The sequence below is a fragment of the Berghia stephanieae genome, chromosome 1, assembly GCF_034508935.2.
Source record: "Berghia stephanieae isolate SIO BIC M18660-M18661 chromosome 1, UCSD_Bste_1.3, whole genome shotgun sequence".
NCBI classification, from domain to species: Eukaryota; Metazoa; Mollusca; class Gastropoda; order Nudibranchia; family Aeolidiidae; genus Berghia; species Berghia stephanieae.
Window position 1 is genome coordinate 116,990,970 of NC_088360.1, and position 20,831 is coordinate 117,011,800.

General features: G+C 35.7%; 1 protein-coding gene across 4 annotated transcripts in view; it reads left to right on the forward strand.

The window, feature by feature from the left end:
- LOC144962867 (receptor-type tyrosine-protein phosphatase epsilon-like) overlaps window positions 1–20,831 on the forward strand; it is a 134,148-nt gene that overhangs the window by 43,847 nt on the left and 69,470 nt on the right. For 2 of the 4 annotated variants that reach the window (XM_078896220.1, XM_078896222.1), the window contains exons 2-3: window positions 14,092–14,755; window positions 15,646–15,730. The exons of 1 other annotated variant lie outside the window; for it this stretch is intronic. In XM_078896220.1, coding sequence (XP_078752346.1) covers window positions 14,555–14,755; window positions 15,646–15,730 — 286 coding nt within the window. In that variant the 5' untranslated portion in view covers window positions 14,092–14,554. The remainder of the gene's footprint in view (window positions 1–14,091; window positions 14,756–15,645; window positions 15,731–20,831) is intronic. One more of the 4 variants, XM_078896221.1, reaches the window with a different exon arrangement.

Below are 20,831 nucleotides of genomic sequence, written 5' to 3' on the forward strand. Positions count from 1 at the left end.
GACAACTCCTCTTCTCATTGTCATATTTATTCATCTTCTGCGTCATTCGTGACACTTTCTCTCCACACCCTGTGGCCTTGTGGCTAATTTGTCCAACTAAAGGGGAAAAACCCTGACAGCAATAAGAAAAAAAAACACCATGGCATGGTAGGACAATCATCATCATCATCATCATCATCATCATCATCATCATCATCATCATCATCATCATTATTTTTCTCTGTCGTCAGAAATGGCAGACTTAATGCCTTAGGACATGCTATCTTGCTATCTTCACTCTCCCTCTCTCTTTCTATGCTTTTGGTTTTGTTTGACCTTTTTGCCTGAATTCCTTAGTTTTTTTTGTTATCGTCGATATTTATGGGAATTAAATTTAATTTAGAATATCTGTCTTTCACATTTTGATGTGAAAGTATTCAAAATATTTTACTTTTGTGAAATGTGATAAAAGGATAAAACTTCATATTATTGTGTTTATAAAAAACAAATTCGGTACCGATTTGGGTGAAAAAATGTACTGAAAAGTTTATCAAATTATGAATACTTGGGTCAAATTATTCTATTCTTTAAACTGAATTCAACTCCCATACATTATAATAACCATCATTAGAATTCTTTTACGACATCAATTTCTAACGCTTATTTTTTATATGAGAGGAGATAATCCAGATTTGTGCTATTTCCGGCCACGATTATTTGGAGAACCAGATTGTAGAGAAACATTTCAAATAAATTAAAAATATGTAGAGCTTGCTTGATATTGAGTTATCGACTATGCGGTTTTTGTTTAAAAGCAATGGATTGCACATTGCGATAATTATCAGCAATACGAGATTCGGATATTGGTCACAGTGACCACATCGTTAAATTGGCGGACTGGTAAACTTTACACTGCGTCAATATTTAATTTATAGTGTTTATTTCTGTTTCTGTTGCTTCTTTTCTTAAAGGATTTTCTGGTTTGTCTCAATTGAGAATCTGTTGAAAATAACCCAAGTCTACCTAAGTCCTTAGCTTTTTATTTCTGAGTATTTTGGTTTTTCATAATATTGGCTGTTGTCACTTCTGTCTGCGGTGCAATTGTGTCAATCCACGATTTTTTTTCATATCTTTTGTTCTGTTTCTTTACCTCCCTGTGTTTTCTTGGTATATATGCTTTATTGTCTGTTTCAGTTTTCTGATTTTGTGCTATTGATTTTGTGATTTAATTTTCTCCTTTTGTCTTTAAAGTCCCATCGTTGTAATGGAAGTTTGTGATTTCATTTTCTCCTTTTGTCTTTAAAGTTCCATCATTGGAATGGAAGACTGGTAAATGGTGTGTCAGAATTTGCATCCTAAGTTTAAGTGTATTGATGAATTGAGTCTCACAAAATCTACTCTTCCGAAAACCATATTGGTAGTCAACAACTAATATATGTTGGATGTCAAAATAATCCATAATCCTGTGATGTATATGCTCATATAACCAAGGTTAGTGAAACGGGGCTATAATTCGACTCGATGTCCTGTATCCTTTTTTGTAGATTGCAATAATCCTATCATTTTCTAATCTTTTCGGACTTGTTCTCTTTCGAGAGATTACTGAAATAGCATGCATCGGTATGGAACTATTTGTGCGGCTATGTGGTCTAGTGGTATGGCACTCGCTTTCTGATCGGAAGGTCCTGGGTTCGAGTATCGCTTGGCGCATAGTTGAGTCCTTGGAGAAGGCTCTTTACTCACATTCTCTCATCGTACTCAGGTGTAAAATGAGTACCTGGCCGTTCAGTGTTGTTTCTGTCCGAAAAAATTGTAACATCGCCTAACAGGCGTCATGTTCGGTCCTAAGTGTTAAATGTTGCTGTTGGCCAGGGACACATTGTAAAGCGCTTTGAGTACATTTAGTGGATATTGCTCTATATAAAAGCTCATTTAAAAAATTCCCTTTGCACATTCTTTCAGAATTCGTTTTGGAATCAAATCAGGTCCCGGAGCTTTCAAGACAGCTCTTACAGTTGTTTGGAAACACCATCTCTAGTGATTGCTATGATTGGCATTGTGAATTATGTTGCTGTTGCCCATGCTGTGGCAATATTTCATCTTCAATTGGATTCAATAGTCTGATGTCACGTCGCCCAGCAACAGCGGCCATCCTGGTTCTCAACAAAGAAAATTGGCACTTTTTATTCGTCATGCTGGCTAGAACTTTTCATCTGTCTTGTGATCAGAATGTGTAAAAGTCGAAACATGATCAGATTTATAATGTTTTTTCCCCCCTCTGGATACGCTTTTATGCTCGTCGGAGAAATATTTCATAAGGGCGTCCGCCATTGTTTCGATAGGTTAGAGCCAGTTACTAAGTTACCATGCATCATTACGAGGGAAGTGACGGTACGACTGTTGAAGCGTATTATAAAGACACTTTGGCATGCGGTGTTTTATTGCGCTGCATGTTTCTATGGTGTCTGCTGCTTCTGATCATTCAGATCTTTGTTATACAGAGATGTTTGTCACCTCTTCTTGTTATGAATGTACATGTTTCAAAGAGCGGTTATATAATTACAACCCCATCATTCTTCTGCATGTTATTGATATACTTTTGACGATCGTTTCTGAGATCTGTGTAGTTTCTATCAGAGAGCCCGACACTCGTTTCATTCATAGTCGTTAATGTACAGTTTAGCGTTGTTGTCTTGCCTGTGTTTTTTTGGACAATAATTACAGTTTTGATGTCATCCATTTTACGTGTGTTTTCTACGATTAATGTTGTGTGTGTGTGTGTCCATCATCATCATCATCATCATCATCATCATCATCATCATCATCATCATCATCATTATTATCATCATCATCATCATCATCATCATCAACATCATCATCATCATCACCATCATCATCGCCATCATGATCATGATCATTATCATCATAATGATCATCATCAATAGTCGTCATCATTCCGTAGTATTGAGCTGAGCAATTTGACGTTGATCAATATGGTGGACTGCTGCAACTGACGCTTGGGATATTCCAGTTTTCTATTGGAATAGACTTAAAAGAAAGATTTCTCTCGACGGATGAATAACGGTGATCTTAAAGAAGAAAATGAATGGTATCATTCTTTTTAATCAAATCTATTTTTAGAATTACGAAAGCGGTTTAGTTATAAGAGGGATCAAGAGCTTATCAGCTTCGGGCTTTGGCATTTTGAATAAAAAACAACAAAAACTTAAGCAATAATAAACGCAATATCCACTTAAACGTGCTCAAAGCGCTTTACAACAGCAACACTTCACATGTAGGACGAGACCTGACGTCTGTTAGGCGATATTGCAATTTATTTTCGGACAGAGACAACGTTGTTAACGGCAGGTTTCTAATTACACACATGAGTACTGTGAGAGAATATGAGTAAAGAGTCTTTTCAAAAGCCTCAACTATGCGTCGCTGGACCTGGATCCTACAGGTCCAAAGGCGAGTGTCATACCACTAGACCACATAGCGCACATTCGGGAAGACGCTCAACATAAAGAGACCTACTAGATCGGTTGCGAATAACTATCTGGTTATTGGCAATGACAATCAATGATTTAATAATGCGAATAGAAAAGGAACGGTTTTGTCTTGTATCCTTTTCTTGCACTTCATTGATTTTCACCCATTGCAGCAGATTACGTTTTTTTCCTCTTTTATTTGTTCGCAGAAAGCTTGTCTCGTTTTAATCCGCTTTGCGTGCGTTTTAGTTGCCACGAGTGATTTTCAAGCAGGTCGTTGTTCGAACGAGTAGATTGGTCATTTTATAATTGAAAGCGCTAGTTCTATACAGTGCTCAAGACCAGCTAGCTGGGTGGGGTCTTCTGACCTTCCATGGTGGGCAGGAGGTCACTTGGTGTGTCTTCTATCCCCTTACATCTGTTTTCCAAGTTGCTTTCTGCCTTTGTCGTGAAATGATATTATTTTGTTTGTCCTGGTACTTGCCTGAGAGGAAAACAGTCGAATGTATAGTTGTATAGTTCTGGGAAGTGATATTTTCCATTGTAAATCATCTCTCTGTTATGTATTGATAGTTATATTATCCACTCAATGTTAACAAGGGGTTCCAAGCCAACAGCAACAGGACGAGATGTGCCGCTTGAAAAGCGCCATTATATTCAATATTTCTCGGCATTTAAAAAATTGAGCTTTTATGTAGCGCAATATCCACTAAACGTGCTCAAAGCGCATTACAAAAAGACACATATACCGCTCCTACTACTACTGCTACAGGCCAAGTACTCATTTAATTTCTCATCTGAGATTGCGGAGAGATTGTGAGTAACGAGTCTTTCCCGACGACACAACTTTGCACCTCTTATAGCGAGACTTGAACCAATAGATGGGTGTCTTACCACAAGGACCACAAAGATAAAAAGTAACAGTATCATAGGAAAATTGGCTATGGATCTAAATTGAAAATTGAATCAGATAATGCAAGGGTCAGTCGCAGTTTGGTACTAAGAATGAGCAATAAATGGTGCTAATTTCTTGCACAAGGGAAAAATATGAGATACCGATCAAAAACGGGACTCAAACTAGGTATCTGGCTTTAATTGCTATGCCTTATCAACTTGGTCACTTTCACCTGCCCTCCCATTGGTGCTCACTTAATATATCTTTTTTTTTCTTCAAAAAGATATGTACCCTCTTCACATTACCTGTTTGTTTTGCCTTCAACAAAGTCCCAGGTTTGAGAGTTTTTGCTAAGTTAAGAGTCATTTAAGTCGGTCGATATTTGAAAGACAAGTTTTCTGTCCAAATTTTTAAATACGTGATTTTCCAGAGTCCGGCAATTAACTGCTTAATGGAACATGCATTGCATAATAATAATAATCTTGCTATTTTATTATTGTCATAGTCTAACTATGGGACATTTTCACGTTGTGCTATTGACATTGATGTTATCTAATGGTTTTCAAACATCATATCGAATTATGTTTTGATTAAAATGTATACACAGTATCCAATATTGTATGCGCTATCATGTGCGTGTGTTTGTTTATTTGTTCATTTCAGTACCTTTGCATAGGTTAATTTTGTTAAAAGCCCCAATTTTTAATAAATTTTTTTTGTAACATGAGGGTGTGTATATCTTGATTGGTACGTTTTACGCAGCATTTATAGTTCAATTCAGCACGGTAAAGTTTTCTATTTTTATTGCCAATATAATTGGTGCTTCTGCTTAATGGTCACCTGGTCTCTTGTTGCAATGCCTGGCAAGCACTCACACGAATGCCATTTTGCTATTATCTTGTAATACGAGTATCGGGTTTTTCAATCAGCACAAAGTGCATAGCCTTTTGAAAACTACATCAGTAATCGTATATTTTATCAAAACTAGCATCAATTACGGAATGTTTGCCAGACCTTTTTGTTGGTAGGAAAGAAGTATTTAGAATGGGCTAACTGGAAGAGAATATTCTGATAAGTTAATGCCTAGTAACGTTCGAATCATCAATTATTATTGTAAAACAAACCAAATGAATAGTTCCAATAGTCTTTCTGTAAGCCGCGACAGAAGCGGTTTCGTTTATATATTAACAAATAATGAGAAAACTAACTTTGATTTATTTTGCCATCTACCTACCTCATTTTGATTGGTTTGTAAAAACAAAAAGAAATTAAATACTCCCGCCGTCTATCGCCAATCGAACGTCCACGAACATGTTCCATCCTTCACATTTATGAGTAGATCACACCAAAATCAGCATCATGCTTACATGTTTCATTACCAAGTAGAAGTAAAAATAGATAAAATATTGAGTCGATGCAGTTGCTGCCTTATTGGAGCGATCTATAGATAGAATGCGCTTGGCCAAGGAGTTCACAACATTGCCATCCGGAAGTATAACGGACCCACACACAAACTCTGTGTAACCATGTACTTTTATAGTCTTGTTAATACAGTTTAGTGAGATCAACTCACAAACGCGGATGGCAAAAACAATAACAAAGGCCTTAGTGACGTCATCTGCATACTATCTATATTCATGTTTTCGTCCACCCGAGTCACCAATCACTTGATCTGTTGCTGTACAACGATTGGGCATTTCTTAATATATCTAAACACGCTGCTTTGTTTATGAAAGTTGTAAACATACCCATGGGTCATGCTGACCAAAATGAACAATAGACACTTTGATAACCACGCCTCTCAGACAGTCATCATAATGTAAACAATGGCAGTGGTTGGTAAACATTGCCAACTACACAGGTTTTACAATCGATGGTATGTGTCTAAGTAAAATGCCCACTGTTCTACCGCTTGATGAGTAAAACTCACACAGAAATCTGAGTTTTGTTCACTCGTACAAATCAGCAAGCCCATTCTTCTTGTTCTTGTTCTTCTGTCTCCTAAATCGAAACTATTAAAACGTTTCCTTTTCACTCTGCTTATTTTTAATCTGAGACAAACAATATTATGGTTAAAACCCCTTTGAATGAATGCATTATCTACCAAATTCAGTTCCTTAATTTGTGGACAAAGAAAAATTACAATGATTTCTCCACACGGGACTGGTATCTCGGTGTTAAGGCTTGTTTTTAAAATAATTTGTGTTTTTTTGTGAGTTCTTTTCACTCATAGAAATCATCCAGCCCGAAAAATGTTTACATGTGTGCTGTCCTTTTAGAAGTATTCACTGTGTTGGTTACAACTGAGGGACAGAATCTGTGATAGCCGCATTCACCGAATATATAGAATGCAGTTGACATCGCTCATGTCTTTGTTATTGTTTTTTTGTGTGTGTCATCCATGTAACTCTTACTAAATTGTATTATATACTAGTAAAAAGCCCGCAATTTCGCGGGGAAAGAACTACTTTCATTCGATATTGCCTGAATCATTTTCTTGATTAGCTTGATTACGATTAGATGCACACTTTAAACGATGTGCTTGTCGTCGCTGCCATGCTTTATTCCGCATGATTTTAGTTTATCAGTCAGTATAAATCAATGTCACAAGTCTTTACCACGCTTGACTTGGAAGGCCTTCCAAAACCTCCTACAAAGGGAAACAACTTAAATAATATTCCCTCAACTAACCCCAAGAAAAAGTAAAACCTAGACTACCTTTACCTAACCCTAATAGGAAAATAAACACCCTAGCATTATGACTAACCCTAATAGAAAAAAACCCTCGGACTGCTTTGCACTACCTTTCAATACTTCACATATTAAAATGGCGGCCGAGGATCAAAACAATGGTCAAATTAGGAAATTTTAAACTTTCACAAATCTATCAAGGTTTGTTCTAGAGTCTTTAAAATGCTTCTTTATGATGACAAATTGAATAAATAAACGCCTGACAAAAGATCTACGGTGAAAATACAAATTGAAAGAATACTGGGGATGTAGGAGCTTTCGGAATGTCTCCCCCCTAGCACCTTTAATAAGACTTATGACTAACCCTAATAGAAAAAAAAATCCTCACAAATCTATATGATGACAAATTGAATAAATAAACGCCTGACAAAAGATCAACGGTGAAAATACAAATTGAAAGAATACTGGGATGCAGGAGCTTTCGGAATGTCTCTCCTTTACCTAACTTATGTGAGGTCAAATGAAAATCTGAAGCAGACGCGAAAAATATTAAGTTTGTTCGGGCTAGAAGCTAGACAAATACAATTGACAGTTTGCCGACAACGTTTAATTAAATATTTCCCAGGGCAATAATTATCACATCGATGGCATAAAAACGACCGTAATATCAGCAGTAATATTAGTTGACGTTGTTAATCGGTGAAACTTGTTTAAAATTTGTGTAAATCCGAATACCTTTATGTGATCAAGTGAATAATGTCACTATGAATGCCACGATTTGCTGAAAAGTGCCAATACACACACATGTATACACCACACACAACAAACACACAAACACAAACACACACACACGCACACACACACAAACATACACGCAATTAGAACATACTACTACATAACAAAACTGATCACCGCTAAATCAACAACACAACGGAAGTAATAATAATACTTGATGTCATAAATAGATGACGCAAACTGACAACTTTTTACAGTGACGAAAATGGTTGATTTTGAGAGTGTTGGTGTCGTCGGTACGTATTTTATGATATCTGTGTGACTCAACGAACTTTCAAACTGACTTTAAATTATAAAAGGAAATCAAGTTATCTGTTTATCTATCTGTAAAAAATACATTTCTAATTTTCAAATCTTTCAGTAGAGTTGTGCGCCGTATCATTTTTTTTATTGACTCAAATAAGCACAATGTTCTCCACAATGCTATATTTTTTAAAGAAAGGATAGATAGTTTATTTAGTGAGAATCACTAATAACGCGGATCGCAAAAAACAATGACAAAGACCTGAGTGACGTCAACTTCGTACTATCTATAAATAGAATGCGCTTGGCCAAGGAGTTCACAACATTGCCATCCGGAAGTATACCCTCGGACTGCTTTGCACTACCTTTCAATACTTCACATATTAAAATGGCGGCCGAGGATCAAAACAATGGTCAAATTAGGAAATTTTAAACTTTCACAAATCTATCAAGGTTTGTTCTAGAGTCTTTAAAATGCTTCTTTATGATGACAAATTGAATAAATAAACGCCTGACAAAAGATCTACGGTGAAAATACAAATTGAAAGAATACTGGGGATGTAGGAGCTTTCGGAATGTCTCCCCCCTAGCACCTTTAATAAGACTTATGACTAACCCTAATAGAAAAAAAAATCCTCACAAATCTATATGATGACAAATTGAATAAATAAACGCCTGACAAAAGATCAACGGTGAAAATACAAATTGAAAGAATACTGGGGATGCAGGAGCTTTCGGAATGTCTCCCCTTTACCTAACTTATGTGAGGTCAAATGAAAATCTGAAGCAGACGCGAAAAATATTAAGTTTGTTCGGCTAGAAGCTAGACAAATACAATTGACAGTTTGCCGACAACGTTTAATTAAATATTTCCCAGGGCAATAATTATCACATCGATGGCATAAAAACGACCGTAATATCAGCAGTAATATTAGTTGACGTTGTTAATCGGTGAAACTTGTTTAAAATTTGTGTAAATCCGAATACCTTTATGTGATCAAGTGAATAATGTCACTATGAATGCCACGATTTGCTGAAAAGTGCCAATACACACACACATGTATACACCACACACAACAAACACACAAACACAAACACACACACACGCACACACACACAAACATACACGCAATTAGAACATACTACTACATAACAAAACTGATCACCGCTAAATCAACAACACAACGGAAGTAATAATAATACTTGATGTCATAAATAGATGACGCAAACTGACAACTTTTTACAGTGACGAAAATGGTTGATTTTGAGAGTGTTGGTGTCGTCGGTACGTATTTTATGATATCTGTGTGACTCAACGAACTTTCAAACTGACTTTAAATTATAAAAGGAAATCAAGTTATCTGTTTATCTATCTGTAAAAAATACATTTCTAATTTTCAAATCTTTCAGTAGAGTTGTGCGCCGTATCATTTTTTTTATTGACTCAAATAAGCACAATGTTCTCCACAATGCTATATTTTTTAAAGAAAGGATAGATAGTTTATTTAGTGAGAATCACTAATAACGCGGATCGCAAAAAACAATGACAAAGACCTGAGTGACGTCAACTTCGTACTATCTATAAATAGAATGCGCTTGGCCAAGGAGTTCACAACATTGCCATCCGGAAGTATAACGGACCACACACAAACTCTGTGTAACCATGAACTTTTATAGTCTGGTTAATACAGTTTAGTGAGAACAACTCACAAACGCGGATGGCAAAAACAATAACAAAGGCCTGAGTGACGTCATCTGCATACTCTCTATAAAAACGTTCAAGGTTACACATGGTTTTGTGTGTTGGTCCATTATATTTCCGGATGGCAATGCTGTGAGTTTCTTAGCTAAGCGCACATCATCTATATGTAAATATTCAATTGTATGTCTGAGTGAGTGTGTGCGGGGGGAGGGGGGGGGGTAGTGGCACAAGAAATGTATTTTTTTAAACCAATATAAGGCGCATATAATTTTGAAAATGCGCTATACAATTATTATTATTATTATTATTATCATCATCATCATCATCATCATCATCATCATCATCATCATCATCATCATCATCATCATCATTTTTACTCAAATTTATGATTTTTTCCTTGTGAGTTGTCCTCATAATAGCTCATTTTGTTGCACAAAACTAAAGGATACGATCAATCACACATTCCCCCAATTGTTGTTATGCGTTAAGGTAAAATACAACAGCCGCCAGCCAGATAAGGCATACTAAAACACAAACTATGTATAACCTTGAACGTTTATAGTCAAAGTTTAAAGTGGCTGTCTTAAAACAATAACATATAGCTGAAGTACGTCAATTGTGTTCCTTCGTTATATATAGAGACTGCATTTGCAACCTAATTCTATACCTTGATTTGGGACCATGTTATGGATGGAAAGAAATTGACGACACTTGCCTCTTTATTATTGTTTTTAGACATCTCTTTTAATGATTAGTTCTAAATTATATCAGTTAGACTAAACGCTTACAGTTACGCAACGTTTCGTTTGTTGATACGTTGGCTGGTGGAAGTTGTGAGTATTTTACTTTAACTCATAGAACCAATATGACGCACGGCATTTATCCGCTATGACATCGGGTTGAACCAGTTTTAGAAACTTGAGTTAAAAATTAAAATGAAGAGACACCCATCGTCAGGAAAGCGCCTCCCTAAATAACTTGTGTATTATGATATGATATCTAAGAATAGCTCTACAATTATCGACTTTATAGTAGCAAGGTGTCGTAACTGTCTCAATGATTGTCACGCAGTCACATCGAATTACACAATAATTGGTGTAGCTTTTGTACACTTATAACTTGACATATAAGAATAGGTTGGCTAAATGAAACCAGATATGTAGGCCAGTTTAACGTGCTGTGGAATTTAGTCACAAGAATGCTAATGTACGATTTGGATCATTCCAAACGAAAAAGAAAAACCGAAACGTATAACGGGGTTTCCGGACTCTTCCGTTCTACAGCTACAAAATAGGAGAGAACCTTATAATACAGTACGATATAAGGACAGTCACTCGATGAATAATATTTTTTTTCAGTGTATTGCATATTATCGCGAATTTTATCACCAAGCTAACTTTTTTACACGATATGGGTATGAATACGGTACTATTATTTTAAACATTATTAGCGGGTGGTTGGATGGGAGCATCACCCTTGAATCATATACCTATGATGTTCGGTGTACGATCCGATAGTGATGTCGTTTTTTCTTCTCTTTACTAGCCTATCCTGCCTCTTTGGTTTGTGATTGTATTTTTGACAGGGGATATTTTTTTTCTGTAAATATTCTGCCTGTTTGTTCTTGGTTATTTATAATTTAGCTTATGATATCTTTAGGTTATGATTTTGATTTATATTTGTACTATTTTTGTTAGATTGCTTGTTTTTTTGTTTCAGCGGTCTCTCATATAACCTCAATTGTGTTGGAAGAGACCTAAAGCAACAAACAAACAAACAAAAACATTATTATTAAAATTAGAAAATTTCGTAAATACTACGTGCAAATATTTACAGGTCGTGATTGTTTTTATATTGTTTTAGTGGACAATACTTTTCGTTGGCTTGAGACAGTATTTTAATTACAACAATGAACCTATAATAACTCAGATTATCTGACTTCTACAAATGTACACGACGAGTAAATTGAAAAGTGTCCTAGCGATTTCATAGAACCACCTACATCAGGAGTTCCGATAGCTCAGTTGATAGAGCACTCGCTTTACACGAAAAGGGACCGAGATCGATCACGATGCAGCCGATATTTTTTTCTAACCCCCCCCCCCCCCCTGTCCACCCAGCAGTGGGATTGGGTAGCTGGGTTAGTTAGCTCTGACGGAACGTACTTTCTGATAAACTCTAACGTCCTATCCAAAGGATAGAAAGCAATTTTATTGTCCGTTTCACACCATAGAAACCGGGATAAAATCTAGCTTTATGGGCCTACTGACGCTGAAGGACTACTTTTATAATAAAGCCACTCTCATAATTCTTGACACGAAAATAAAAATAGGATTCAAGTTTTATGTCGCGTTGTTGAACACATCAATTCAAAAGCCGAAAACTTCGTTTTAGAGATCAAAGGCTAATATTATGATTAATGGGATACAACATAATTTGAAACTTTGAAGCCCAAAGACAAAATATATCAAGGTCATTACCGACATTTGATTGCAACCGTCATATTTAAAGACGAATATCAATGGCGAGTCTTATCTTTTTGATTTCCGGTTTAATTTTCTGTGTCCGGCGATGGAACTCATTGTCCCAAGTCCTATCTCAAAAACTCCAGGGGAAAAACTGGGGTAAATAATGGTTAAGGGCAAATTTCGTCCGAGAGGCACCTTAATTTGAATTGAAGCTAATTTTTTTTGGCCACCTTGATATGTTTGTCTCAGTCCCAATACTGAAATAGATAGATAGATAGATAGATAGATAGATAGATAGATAGATAGATAGATAGATAGATAGATAGATAGATAGATAGATAGATAGATAGATAGATAGATAGATAGATAGATAGATAGATAGATAGATAGATAGATAGATAGATAAATAGATAGATAGATAGATAGATGGATGGATGGATGGATAGATAGATAGATAGATAGATAGATAGATAGATAGATAGATAGATAGATAGATAGATAGATAGATAGATAGATAGATAGATAGATAGATAGATAGATAGATAGATAGATAGATAGAGAGAGAGAGAAAACAAATACAAACACGCACATACACACACACAGAGAGAGAGAGAGAGAGAGAGAGAGAGAGAGAGAGAGAGAGAGAGAGAGAGAGAGAGTCGGAAAGGAATTTGCGACAGTGAAAATTGTTTTTTAAATACAACACCATGTTTAGGTCAAATGTATTTTACACCATAGATCTGCGGGTGGTTGGATGGGAGCATCACCCTTGAATCATATACCTATGATGTTCGCATGGGTGTACGATCCGATAGTGATGTCGTTTCTTCTTCTCTTTACTAGCCTATCCTGCTTCTTTGGTTTGTGATTGTATTTTTGACAGGGGATATTTTTTTTCCTGTAAATCCTCTGCCTGTTTGTTCTTGGTTATTTATAATTTAGTTTATGATATCTTTAGGTTATGATTTTGATTGACATTTGTACTATTTTTGTTAGATTGCTTGTTTTTTTGTTTCAGCGGTCTCTCATATAACCTCAATTGTGTTGGAAGAGACCTAAAGCAACAACAAACAAACACCATAGATCTACATATTTTCTACATCGCAGTCTTTTGAACATCAATGTGAATATTACATTCAGAATAGTGCAAGTTATAATGATGCAAATTTCATTCCCAGCTATGCTATTTTCCAATCTTTTATTTCTGGATCGGGTTTGCACCAGATTGATTATCAAGATTGTTTGTTTTGGCGGACGAGATCCGATCAAATAAATCGGTATCCGGTTACCCGAAGTCGATTTGATCCATTATAAATTATCATCTTGCATTGATACTCCCATTAACGACGGGCCGAAACATTTCGTTCACGTCGTTTTCATCTTTTTTAAATGACAATGATAAGACCTAACCTGGCGTGTACTTCTTTGCTAAATACACGTAGATCTAATTGTTTTCTCATAGAAAGCTGTAGTAGCGCTGCACTCTCTGTTCATTAGAGCCCGAGTAAAATCGCTTTTACAACTGTCCTGGTGAAAATGGTAAGACACGATGTCGAGTTGGCATAAAAGCGAATCCCGGCTCTAAAGGGTTAAGACAAGATTTGTAGCACCAACCCATTTCATGCAGTGATATTGTGGTTAATTTTAGAAATGTTATATTATTATCATTATGATTATTATTATTTTTATTATTATTATTATTATTATTATTATTATTATTATTATTATTATTATTATTATTATTATTATTATTATTATTATTATTATTATTTAGAAGAAAAGTGAAGCTGAGATGTTAATAATGCAGAAACGAATCAATGATTATAGGACAAAGTGTTACTAGATTTATTACCAGGAGATACACAGTATATCAAAATGTGATTTTAAAGTGTATGTGAATCTACAGCAAGGCTAAAAAATTTACCACAAAAACAATGTATTCATTAAAAACAGTGAATTGTGTTTATAACTTGGCAGGTTTGTTGGATTTTATCAGCCAAAGAATTGATTGCTGATTTGTTGGGTCTCATTTATCGAAGTGATAGAGGTATTTCAATAGAGTCAACGTTACCCCGGAGTCATCTCTATATAAAATCTTAATTTAAGAAAAATCACAAGATTTCTCTTCAATTCCGAATGGATTTGTTAATATAAAGTAAGGACTTCTCTCAAAATATCATAATGAACATAATATGTTCGCAGGCATGAGCTGAGAAATTGGTTCGTTACAATTTGAGAGAACGAACTTTTGTTTCAACCTCTCTCTAGTAGCTAGCCTAGTCCTCCAGCTATGACGATGAGTAAAGGGCTCATCTCCTACATCGAAGGAAAAGTGTCCGAGTTAAAAGTCATGTGTGGCATGTCTCTTGAATCCCCAGCATGCGAGGAACGAGCCATCAAAGCCGTCGGATCAGACCCCGTCCAGGCATCCAAATTCATGACCGTCTATCGACAACGAAAACGGGCCGGACAACTGGCTGTGGAGTTTAAGGTAATTCATATTTTAAAAAAGATATTATTGAGTTTATGGTTTAGGCTTTGTACTAACAAACCACAGTTTTTATGATAAAGAACTGATCAAGTGTGTATGAAAGGTGCCAGACAAAGGAAGAAAGAAAAATACAAGAAAAAAAATCATCCCAAAAAATCGGGGATCGAACCACAGACCTTCTGATTACCTAATGGTCTCACCGGTAATCAGAAGGTCTGTGGTTCGATGCCCAGTCGAGGTCGACTGATTTTTGGGGATTCTTTTTTCTTGTATTTTTCTTTCTTGCTTTGTGTGATACCTTTCATACACACTTGTTCAGTTCTGTATCTTACACGGTGCCTGCTCCTTAATTTCTTAATTTCACAGTTTTTATGTAGTCTAGACCAAAAACCCTTTATTTTAAATATCTAGGAAGTTTAAGCTTGATACTTTTTGACAAGTTTGGGGTTATCTATTTTAGTGATGTTTTAATTGGTTTTCTGGCCAATAATTTAAAAGGATGTCGTTAGTGTTACGACAGAATGTCTTTTAAGTTGTTATTTTGCGAGTTGCCAGTTTGGTAATCATTATTATCGTCTCTGTAAATATCATCATCATCATCATCATCATCATCATCATCATCATCATCATCATCATCATCAGCAGCAGCAGCAGCAGCAGCAGCAGCATCATCACATAAACCATCACAGTCATCATCATCATCATCATCATCATCATCATCATCATCATCATCATCATCATCATCATACTTTCTTATATTTTATGATTTACCCCATAATAAATAGAAGGGCTTATGGCGCTTCAATGTCGTACATCCGTACGTCATGAGTATGTACGAGTAAGAGCTTTAACCCGAATGCCCAGAAACTATAATGCTTCTCTAATTATAGGCACTTCAAAGGAACCAAGACGAACACTCAACCACAGCGGCATTGAGAAATGTACTCCATAACAACAAGCAGGATGTTCTTCCATGTAAGCAAATTCATTTCTATTCTGTTTTTCTATATACTACTATTTCTATAATGGCTTCGTCATTATTATCTCGTCTTGTTACACAGTTTTTTTTAGCTCAGTTGTTAAGAGTCCGAGATCGATCCCGAGTATAATCGAGATTATTTCTGAACCCTGTCCACCCAGCAGCGATAGGGAATGAGATTAGCGGCAGAGTAGCGTCCCTTGATTGGACGTCACCCATAGTCTGTGACGTCACCGGCGGAAAAGTTATTAGAGAGAGAACGTCATGTTGGTTGTGCGCATGCGCCTCTCGTCCTCATTCCCTAATCTCATTCCCTATAGGGTAGTTGGCGTGTTAGATCTGGCGGAAAGTCATGGTGAATGCAAGGATGAATGACAACCATAGCCAAATTTATTTCAGGAGTTTCTTCTTTAGACAAGACAATGGACACATAGCCATCACCATCCTCTCAAACAATAAGCTTCAACAGTCGTGACGTAATGACGCATAGTAATTAGTAACTGGTTCTAAACTATCGGAACAATGGCGGACGCCCTTATGAAATTCTTCTCCGACGAGCATAAAAGTGTATACCGAGGAGAAAAACATTATAAATCTGATCATGTTTTGACTTGTATACATTCTGACTACATGACATGTGAAAAAGTTCGAGCCAGCATGAAGAATAAAGAGTTCCGATTTTCTTTATTTAGAACAAAGCTGCTCGTTGCTAGACTATTGAATCCTATTGATGGTTCGTACTTAATGGTCACGTGAACTCTTGTTGCTATGCGTGGCAAGCTATTGACATGGCTGCCCTTACTTATTATCTCATATTACGAGTCACGTGTTATTTAATCAATATACAGCGCGTAAAACATTGACAAGTGCGTCGGTTATCGTAAAATTTGTCGAAACTAGTTTAATACACATTTCAATCGTTCTATTTTTGACTCGATGATATTAAAGATATTGTTTTTACTATGTGTTTTTTCTTATCCCTGTCACCGCTCGATAATCATGAACATATGCTCGATTATAAGACGGATAAGAAGTAATGATTTTGAATAACCAGCTTATTCTTTTTTAATGAATTAAGTAGATAAATGAGTCATTTAGTTATTTATTTACTGAAAACCATTTTTTTTCTTCAAGTTGTGCACTAAATGTCTCGCGTTTAATTCGCTTCACATCCGCTGTGATTATTTTACAGACGCGTCTGAGTACAATGAACGGTGAAAGAGGCAGACGCGTCTGTGTATAAATCAACGGTGATTATACACAGACCGTCTTTTGATACTCCGCTCTTTTTTACATTTTTTTTTTCACCTTCGAGAATACGAAAACTAAACTTCCGCAATGCACATAGAAATATGAAAAGATATAAGTAAAGTTAATTAAACATCAATACAAGTTTTAAAAATATCCAAACAGCAACGCACGAACCATGAATTCAGATGTAAATAAATATTTGGTCGTGCAGTGACAGATGAGGCGGTAACTTTCAAATCCTACTGAGTCACATCAATATTATTTATACTCGTTGATCACATCCAGACAGTAAATGAGTTAATACATTGCATCAATTTATTGGACAGCATAGAGACAATGAAAAAGGCAAATATTTTCCTTTTTCAGTCACTGAATAAATAACAACAAAATTGAACTTTTCCCCCTCTGAATAATGAGAGCAGGTTTTGAAAGTCAATCCTCAGATTTTGTGACAAGTCTTGCGATTGGTCTTAGATTGGAATTCCATAGGGATTTGACATTCGGGTACAGTTGGCATCAAGAAAATCACCTCTAAGTATTTTTTTTAAATGCCAGTCATTTCATAATAAAGCGATCACCCGAACCCTGTGTACAAGAATGATAACAGAACGTAAATTATGTTAAAGTAATTTTAAGGTAGATAGTAGTAAATATTGTATTTGTGTGAGAGTATTGTTCATGACATGATTAAACAATGACCAAACTGAATTATCAGACTCGTAAATGAAGCATTGTGAAGCGCATTGAGCATGGTAAATCCGTAAAAATGCGCTACATAACTGTTCATGTTTTCTTTTATTTATTGTAAATTGCATTTACAAGTAATCGTAATCTTATTTTTCAAGATGTTTTTTTTTTTTTTGCAGAGCGAAAACATGCATGAGATTGTTTCTTTTTTAATAGTAGATCTATAGGGTTGTTTTAAATGCGATTTTAAATTCTTTTGCTATGAATGATTTTGTACTCAATTTCTACACCACTTATCTAATGCTAAAATAGGATTAATTGTTTTGTTTATTTTAAAAATGTGAATAATGTGAACCGTAAGATGACAAAACCACAGCAACACCATAATGACGTCATATCCTGTTTTGTCCAATAATGACGTTCTTGTATATACAATTTTATTTCCTCCCCTATTGTTTATCTACTCTAGCTGTCATTTAATGGATCCATCACTACACGTTCTAATATTGTATTGGATACATTTTCATCGTGTTCGATGATAATAACAATGAAATAATACGTATCTCTCTTTATCCAAAGACAGCATGATAAGTATGCTCAATAACGTTCTACAATTCGTTGATAGAATTTCAATCGTTTCCACATGATTATATGTTACAGTAGAGTAATTTCCCCTCGAATACTGGGGTTAATTCAGTATAAGATTTCAATTTACGGCAAATCGCAAGGCGTTTTCCCACTCAAACCAATTTTCTCCATGCGCGGAAAAAAAAGTCATATTTCCAAGTTATACGACAGGGACAGTCTGAATAGTGGTATAGGGAATGAGATTAGCGGAAGAGTAGCGTCCCTTGATTGGACGTCACCTGACAAAGAGAACGTCAATTTGGTTTTGAAGTGTCTCAAGCCGCTTTCACCGGAAACGAGGACGAGAGACGCATGCGCACAATCAAGATGACGTTCTCTCTCTAATAACTTTTCCGCCGGTGACTTCACAGACTATGGGTGACGTCGAATCAAGGGACCCTACTCTTCCGAAATCTCATTCCCTATACTCATTTGCAGGTCTGATAACCAAATTGTTGTGGGCACATTGTTGTAATGGGAATACTCTCAAACCAACGCAAAATATTCTCCATTACAACAGTGTTAAACTTACTTACTTACTTACTTAATTACTTAATTACTTACTTACTGCCCACCATTGTTTTAACAATGTTAAAATAAGCCCATATTTGCGTTGGCTGTCAGACCTGCTAATCTGAACATCTAGGTCTAAATCATATTATGAGCTGAGAATTTTGGTTGATGATATACAAAACGTAGATTAAGATATTTTCAATAAAATCCATTAACCAATTGTCGAGTCAGACTGAGTTTTTGGGATGTTTATTATTTTTCTTGTAATTTTTCTGCCTGCTTTGCCTGGCGGTGTCACATACACGCGTTTTTTAAAATTATTTCTCTCATTATTTTTGTTTGTCCTTTTTATATCTCTCTGTGCGTCTACGTGGTTTAGGGCATAACACTCGCCTTCGGATCGGCCGGTCCAGGGTTCGAGTCTCGCTCTGAGTGGCGCATAGTTGAATCTTGGAAAAGGCTCTTTACTCACATTCTCTCACCGGATTCAAGTATAAAATAAGTTGTCTCTGTTAGAAAAATAATCATAATATCGTCAAGCAATCGTCATGACTCGACCTACAGGTAAAGTGTTGCTGCTGGCTAGGCACCCCCTTTAAAGCGCTTTGAACACGTTTAATGGATATTGCACCATATAAATGCTCAAGTTTTTTAGACATTTTGTACCTCAAACAATTGCTTAAAGTGACATAGGCAGGTGGTATGCGTGCACTCCACGACCTGATTATAATAATAGTGTTAAATGTTAAGTGTTGGTAAACTTAACTGTATATTTATCCGATGAGATCAGAACACATTTGTTTTGCCAACTCATTTCCAATGAATCCAACAGCAACAAAACGCACATAAACATCGTTTTAATATTTTCCATATTACCCAGTGTATCCATCACCACGTAGATACCGTCTATATCATTTAATTTTCTCTAATATATCACCAAGAGGTAGGGCGATAATTTTATTTATTTATTTTTTTAAAAAAATATTTGTTTATTTTTGTTGTAATCTTCATCTCAATCAGGATATTGTTTCATCAGATATGATTTGGAGCACTCAACCAATCTTTCCATCTATCTATCTATCTATCTATCTATCTATCTATCTATCTATCTATCTATCTATCTATCTATCTATCTATCTATCTATCTATCCATCCATCCATCCAGCCATCCATCCATCCATCCATCCGTCCGTCCGTCCGTCCTTCCATCCGTCCGTCCTTCCATCCATCCATCCATCCATCCATCCATCCATCCATCCATCCATCCATCCATCCATCCATCCATCTATCTATCTATCTATCTATCTATCTATCTATCTATCTATCTATCTATCTATCTATCTATCTATCTACTACCTCTCTCTCTCTCTCTCTCTATATATATATATATATATATATATATATATATATATATATATGCGTGTGTGTGTGTGTGTGTGTGTGCGTGTGTGTGTGTGTGTATCGCTTTCCATCTATTTATCTATTTTCTTTTTATACCTAATGACATCAACCAAATACGATGAAATAATGAGGAATAACTATTGAAGGGAAATTCGTGCAAGAATATGAAAACGAAACCAGCATCAAAGCGTTATGACACTATTTGACACCATTCAACAATTGTACAATCCGTCAGTCGTATATGTTGCCTTATATTTTTTTACTTTTCATTTTCATAATTTTATAAACAAAAACAAAACAAAACAAAACAAAAACACAAACAAAACACACAAAAAACAAGCAAACAAAAAAACAAAACAAAAACAAAGCAACAACCACTGATGAATACTATAAATAAAGGAAATATGATCTCGAAAGAAAATGCTATCTTTCCGCTCATCGTCAAGATAGTAATGTTTCCATTAAGCCAAGCCTCTGAACTTTAATTATTCTACAGGGAGTCTCATTTCTAGCATGTCCGATATTCAATATCTCCTTTTCCTTTCGCAATGAATCTTGCATGGGCATAATTATTGTTTCACTGCGGTTTTAAGGTCAATACTCTCAATGGAGAAAAAC